This window comes from Helianthus annuus, chromosome 4 (genome assembly GCF_002127325.2).
Source record: "Helianthus annuus cultivar XRQ/B chromosome 4, HanXRQr2.0-SUNRISE, whole genome shotgun sequence".
Classification (NCBI taxonomy): domain Eukaryota; kingdom Viridiplantae; phylum Streptophyta; class Magnoliopsida; order Asterales; family Asteraceae; genus Helianthus; species Helianthus annuus.
The window spans coordinates 161,860,189-161,868,031 of NC_035436.2; the positions used below are offsets into that span (position 1 = coordinate 161,860,189).

At 34.1% G+C, this 7,843-nt stretch overlaps 1 protein-coding gene across 1 annotated transcript; it reads left to right on the forward strand.

The window, feature by feature from the left end:
• The first annotated feature begins 514 nt into the window (after window positions 1-514).
• Window positions 515-6,796, forward strand: LOC110933860 (protein SRG1). The gene is made up of 4 exons (XM_022177062.2): window positions 515-772; window positions 870-1,117; window positions 3,220-3,544; window positions 6,339-6,796. The coding sequence occupies exons 1-4, from the start codon at window positions 536-538 to the stop codon at window positions 6,603-6,605; spliced, it is 1,077 nt and encodes a 358-aa protein (XP_022032754.1). The 5' UTR covers window positions 515-535; the 3' UTR covers window positions 6,606-6,796.
• Window positions 6,797-7,843: the final 1,047 nt, after the last annotated feature.

Sequence of the window (7,843 nt, forward strand, 5' to 3'; positions counted from 1 at the left end):
CGACATAAATATTCATTTTTATGGTTTTCAGTTTCGATACAGGTTGTTTTCTGGTATTTTAAGTGGTACTACACTACCATAACTGGTATGGAGTTTGGTTTTGTTTGTTTGTTTTTTTTTTAATTTTAGTTTCTAATTTTGTTCATGCGTGATTATGTGTTTTTGTTCATGTGTGATTTAGTATCGTATGTATCGCATGTTAAGGAATATTGCACGTTAAACTTCCCATATATATATATACACACACATATGTTGTAAATATCCATTCCTTTATAAAATTTATATGAAGGTCATATAATATTAGGAATTAGCACCCTTCTTCTTGTAGTTGAGGTGCTAGTCTGTTGCTAACTTTTCTTCTACTTATTTATTTATTATTTATCTTCTCTTTAAAAAATAATTATGTCCCAAGCAACTACCAACATACATGTTTTTTTTTTTTTCTATTTAAAGCAACAAATTAGGGTTGTGTCTCGTACCCCAAACACCATTACAAATGTCGTAACATATCAGAATTATTCCAACATACTCTGAAATGGCTTCTTTGCAACACAACCATGAGAGTCTTCAAGAACTTGCAAAAGAGCTCAAGCTAGTTGTCCCTGACCGCTATGTTCAGGAACAACAAGAATCCACGTTTGTCTCTGAGGGTTCTTTGCCTTTGCCCTCTATCCCACTCATTGACCTGAAAGATTTGATCAATATGCAAGAATCCGATATCGAGCAATGGAAAAATCTGCGCTCCATATGTCATGAATGGGGAATATTTCAGGTAAAGTGACTCCATGTATTTCATTGTATGTTCTCAAATGTTCAATCCCCGTTGAATATTTGCAAGATGTGACTAAGATATTGAATTTCTTTTGCAGTTGGTGAATCATGGAGTTGACAAACTATTGGTGGAGAAACTGAAGAAGGAGGTGGTAGAATTTTATAAGTTGCCGATGGAAGAGAAGCTGAGGTACAAGTTGAAGGCAGGTGAGTATGAAGGTTATGGTCAAACCGTAGTCAACACTCAAGATCAAAAAGTTGACTGGGCTGATCGCTTTTATATGATCACCAATCCTCTTCATAGGAGAAAATCGCACTTACTTCCTCAGCTTCCTCCAACACTGAGGTCTCCGTCTCTCTCTCCCTCTCTCGCTATATATATATATATATATATACTAATCATTTTATTTTTAGTTTTTAGAATTACGAACCTGAAAGTCTAGAAGATAAAGTACTTTTAATTCAATCGTAACCAAGTCATTCCTTGTTATATTGCACAAAAGAAAGTAGTAAACAAGCATGTGAAGACATGCAACAAATTTACATGATTTCATGCAACAAATTTACATGATTCATCCACAAGAAAGGATATATTTGTTTTAGCACGGAACCTCATACGATTGTGCTAAAAGAACTCACCTTGCAAATGTTACATAATTAATATTCATTCTTTTTCGATGACGTTTACCAACCCATATTTATTAGAAATTCTAGTTGAGCTAGGTCAGGAGGGAATCCATCCAGAATGCCTGCATGTTCTGGTCACACCTAGCATAGATTAATAAACACATTTGACTAGTGATAATATTTGATATTCCCTTTGATAGAAAAAACAAATAAAGATATGTAATATATATATAGGGGAAGGTTCATTTGAGAAGAAATTTAATATGAGAAGAAAAAGAAGAAAGGGCATATTAGTAAAATCCTATTTCATTTATAACTCATATCATTAATTTTTAACTCTTTAATTAATTAGTTAACTAATCATTAATTATCCTACATATAATCTACAAAACCTACCCATATCAAAATTTTTCTACATATACCCTACACATTATAGAAATTTATCCTACACAGTCGAAATTTATCTTACACACCTCGAAATATATACTGCACAACTCGTAATTTATCTTACACAACTAGTAATTTATTCTACGCTTTAAATTAAATTGTTTTTTTAATTTTGAAAAAAAAATATATATTTTGAAAAAGGAGTTACAAATTTAATTTAGTTAGTTATTAAAGGGAAAGAATAAAAATTAATGATTTTTGTAAGTTTACCAATATACCCTTATATTAAAATTAAATGCAAATATTAAATGAAGTAAAATAAAGCATTCTTATTGGTTGAAACTTCTCCTTTTTTCTTCTTACAAAAAACTTCTTCTCATTTGAACCCTCCACTATATATATATATATATATATATATATATATATATATATAGGGGGCCGCTAGAATGAGAACCACCTCGAGTTGTAAGAACCGCGAGAACTACTTGATCCGGGGCGAGGTGGATCAATTTTTTTTTTAAAAAAACGTAGATGCATGTATTATAAACACATTCGTAAAAAAAAATTTAAAAAAAAAATGCCGTGCGTGTAGTTTTTTACACCACAAGTTTGTGGTTTACGAGTTCCGTAAATTTACGGAACTCGTAAACCACAAACTTGTGGTGTAAAAAACTACACGCACGGCATTTTTAAATTTTTTTTTTTACGAATGTGTTTATAATACATGCATCTACGTTTTTGAAAAAAAAAATTTGGTCCACCTCGCCCCGTACGGTGTGGTTCTCGCGGTTATTACAACTCGAGGTGGTTCTCATTCTAGCGGTCCCCTATATATATATATATATATATATATATATATATATATATATATATAGGGGCTGGTTAACGTATAAATGCGCTTATCGTACATTACGTACGCTACAATCTCAGCCGTCAGATCATCTTCCCACGTTGAAAATCGCATGTTTTTTTGTAACAATTTCGCATGCGATTTTCATTGCGGGAAAATGATCTGACGGCTGAGATTGTAGCGTACGTAATGTACGATAAGAGAATTTATACAGTACCCTTTACCTATATATATATATATATATATATATATATATATATATATATATAGCACAAAGGAAGTAGTTTAGGCCAAAGCCATAGTAGTAGAGGTGCTCCTAAAGGACAAAACAAATTTTAATGTGTTGAGATTATTTACATGAAAAAAACCCCCTTTTTGTTTGTTCACAATTCGTTACCTTCAATATTTATACATCTATAGAAAAAATAAAACTCCAGAATAAGTTATTATATACATGGTATACAATAAGGATAATTACAAAGATATCTAATCAAATGATGTCTATTAATTGTGGTATTGGGAAAAATTACAATAAACTCTAACTAATATATTCCATTTAATATCTTAATTTTTTTTCCCAACAGAGATACAATGGAAAAGTACTTGGAAGAACTCCAAAAGCTTGCCATGACTTTGTTCAACTTAATTGGCCAAGCAGTGGATATTGACCAGAAAGAGATGACAGATGTTTTTGAAGATGGATTACAATCGGTGAGGATGACTTACTATCCTCCATGCCCCGAACCAGATCGGGTGGTCGGTCTTACCCCTCATTCTGATGGTACTGGACTTACCATTCTTCTCCAAATCAATGACGTTGGAGGTTTGCAAGTTAAAAAAGATGGTGTGTGGATCCCCGTAAATTTCCTTCCAGATTCTTTCATAGTAAATGTTGGGGACGTTCTTGAGGTGAGGCCAACACAACACCAATGAATTGAAATCTTAAATATTAATTTCAAACATAGTTTTTGAACGTGGGTTGATTCCAGTTATGTTAGGCATCGACCAAGTCAGTGACTCTATATGGGTAGTTGTCCACCTTAAACATACTAAAGACTTCAATGATTCCAAATGAGCAACCTTAGTCACCAAGGTATCGACTAACCGTAGTGACAACCAAATCCATAACTCGATAGACTCGTCTATAGATCCCAGGAGACCATGAATTCAACCCATCAATCAAGAACAAAATAACAATCGAACAAAGAACAAGAAGAGAGCGATTAAGCCTAATACACAATCGTATTAATAAACTGAACAATTGAATCTGATTGTTTCAAGGTACAAAAACAAACTGAAAACCTGATCTATTTATACATACTGAAGAGGTGCGTCTAAACCACTGTGTCTCTTGAAGAATCATCGCGACCATGTCCTCCAATCGACATGTCTGCTTGTGTTTGTCGCCTCTTCAATCGACGTGTATGATCTGATACGTTGTATCCCTTCATATGTAGGTTATAGAGTTTTTAACTTGTCGCTTCTAATCCTTATACTAACTTAACCAATCTAAACATAACATAAAATTATCTATTAACCAATTACACTTCTGAACCGTATCTTTTCTTTGACACTTGATCAACAAGACTTACACAATTAAAGTCCAACAATTCCCCCCTAATTGTTTAAGTCTTGTTCTTCCAATCTTCATGTTCCTTCCTGGGCAATCCTCTGAAACCGGTGTCTTCAACCATATGCGACTTTGGGATCAACTTCTTGGGAAACTTGTTAATTGGTGATTTCCATGAACGAAGGATGGCTTCCCTTGCATGTACTGTTTACCTTTTCCGCTGCCCTGGCTGCTCTTTCCAACATTCAGACCCGCACCAATATGCTAGGTTCGCCTGATGATTTCATGCCTTCCCTCAGATGATTCTTCCAAATCGCTGAACCTTTGCCTTGATTGCAGACCATGATCTTGATTCTTTGAGCCTTGGCTCTGATACCAATATAGATCCTAGGAGACCATGAATTCAACCCATCAATCAATAACAAAATAACAATCAAACAAAGAACAAGAAGAGAGGGATTAACCGCAATACACAATCGTATTAATAAACTGAACTATTGAATCTGATTGTTTTAAGGTACAAAAACAAACGGAAACCAATCTATTTATACATACTGAAGAGATGCATCTGAACCATTGCGTCTCTTGAAGAATCATCATGACCCTGTCCTCCAATTGATGTGTCTGCTTGTGTTTGGCGCCTCTTCAATCGATGTGTATGATCTGATACGTCGTATCCCTTCGTATGTAAGTTATAGAGTTTCTAACTTGTCGCTTCTAATCCTTATACTAACTTAACCAATCAAAACATAACATAAACTTATCTATTAACTAATTGCACTTCTGACCCATATCAAACTTGATAAAAAAGACTTAGGGGCTGTTTGGTAGCCTCTGAATGGTCATTAAGAGGCTACCTCTTAATGGAACCATTAAGAATTTTACCAATGAGAATGTAGAAGAATGTGACATGTGATGATTTACCATTCAGAGGTTACCTCTTAACTATTCAGACTTGAGGTTACCTCTTATTCATTCAGAGGTTTTAAACCATTAAGAGGTAGCATCTGAATGATCATTAAGAGGGTACCAAACAGCCCCTTACACAATTAAAGTCCAACATGGTCTGTGATGGTGTAAAGTCCTACGTTTTTTGTTTCACCTTTTCTCTCGTTATACGCTGAAGAAAATCTTAGTGCTTTTTTTCTTTAACTGCCAATATCATTGTGATGGATAATGTATGTTAAAAGTCTTCCTCTGAATTTAACAAAGATGCTCACCCATCGATCTGTAAGGGTTCCCTCACCACTTATGTTTAAATCAAGGGGATTCCTTGCAAAGAAGCTTGGAGGTTTTATACACCATGGGCGAGTTAAGTTCATAAACACAATGTTACATTTCATCGGCTTGAAATATTAATTTTATAAGCTTAAATCTATATGATCCCTGGTATCCACTAACCGTAGCAACAACCAAATCCATCACTCGACAGATTGGTATGTGACGGTGTCACCTATTGTTTAATAATCACCTAAATCTCTAATCCATTGACATTTCCTCAAAATGTGTAAACCTCCTGAATCTCATATTTCTAGTTTCGCCATATCTCTCGTTTTACATTGAAGCAAATCGAAGTGTTTTTACCTTTAACAAATGTCTTGAATTTCCAAGTTGCTTCAAAGGTTGTAAAGTTCAACATCATGAATAATGATCTCACCTAAATCTCATGGAACCCCATACCAAAGGATCTATATATCTTAAATGGTCGTGTGAGGAATACCTACAAGCTTGTTAAGGTATACCAGTCGTTTGGCGTAAAATTAGTACGGTCGTTTAAGAGAAGGGCTAACATCATACATGTTGAAATCAACTCTAATATATTTTAATAATTAGCCGGTCATTCTAGTTTGATGGGACAACCATTTTGTTGTAGTGCTTACATCATATTCGCCATAATGACCAAACGATCGTTTGAGTGTACTTTCAAACGGTCGATTGAATAGACGTGGTCCAGTCACATGGTTGATTACGAACTTATATTAACAATCTGCATTATATATATACACACACTCTTATATAAGGTATTCGGTTTTATTTATTAATAAAGAGAGAATGCGTAAAAGAAGTAATGAACTTTGTTAAACGCACAAACACACAATAACTCACAAGCAGTTTTTTAAATGGATTTTACAGATTATGAGTAACGGTGCATACAACAGTATTGAGCATAGGGCAACTGTAAATGCAATGAATGAGAGGATTTCATTTGCTACTTTCTTCAATCCAAAGCTTGAAGCAAAGGTCGGGCCTGCAAAGAGCCTCCTAATGAATACCGGAAACCAACCGCTATATAAAACACTCGTAATGGAGCAGTACCTTAAGGAATTCTTCTTGAACAAGCTGAATGGAAAGACATTTCTTGAGAAAATGAAGATTGAAGATGAAGCCCATGAAACTTGATCACATATCCAACTCTTAAATATGCATATTACTCTATTAAAATAAGTTACCCGATTGTCCTATGTATAATTTGTATAATAGCTCCTAAATCACTGTTACCCTTCATTAGTCGTGAAACTTCTTGTGTTAACCGATTGGTGCTCTATTTTATAGATTATTGTTATAAAACTAATATTAGTTATTAAAGTTTATATTTATTATAAGTTTACTTCATAAAATTCTAAGAATATATAAATATTTATATACTTAGTATTTATAGTTTAATATGTTTATAAAATACATAAATATTTATAAATTATTTCATTTAAATTTAATTATTTTTTACTTTAACTATAAATATGTATACAAAATATGAAAAATGAAATAATTTATATATATGATAAACCAATCCAGCCCAGCCCAGCACGAACGAGTCAGGGATGGCTCCATACAAGTCGGTATGAACCAATTCTAAAACTTCTGTGGATGATTATTTGTTTGATGTGGGAATAAGAGAAGCAGTGGTTTTGATATGAATTTTCTACAAGTGATTAGGTTGTCTTTTTACCTTCGTAAGGAGTTTTCCACTGCTCTAAAATATCAATTAAAACTAATCTTTCATGAACATCTCGCATTGTCCTTCAGTAGCTGCCTAGACTTAAAATATTACTTTGAAGATATGACAAGTACCTAATATTCTCCATTTTTACATTAAAGTAAGACGTGTAGGGTTTCATACTTTAGTCAGAAGAGCGGAAACGTGTGTACAAACCAATCCAAACTGACATTTGGAGCGCCCACCAGGAGTCCAAATGCAAACCAAATATAAATATAAAATCACAACTTTAGGGTGTTTTACGAAAACATGCATTTTCGAGAATGTGACACACCAAGTCATAACACCTTGTTTCAACGAACAGGCCGCTAGATCCAATGACACAAAACACCCGTGAATCGAACACCTTCAAAATTAACTCGCGACACAACCCAAAATCGTTCACCATCGATTTTGCCAGCGGCATGGAACAGTGGCTAGGTGTTGAAAAGTATATATGGGCTATTCTCTTCTCTTTCAAATGGTTATAGGCTCAGTTGTATGTTTAGGCCTATTCACTATTGGGCTGCTTACATTAGTTGTTATAACGGTTTTGTAGTTTGTTGTGGTTGTGGTTGTTGTATTCAGCTGGAAGTTCAGGGGGTGTTATGAAACCTTTGAGGGACTGCGATCATCTATTGAAGAACTTTTGGACCAAAGTGTA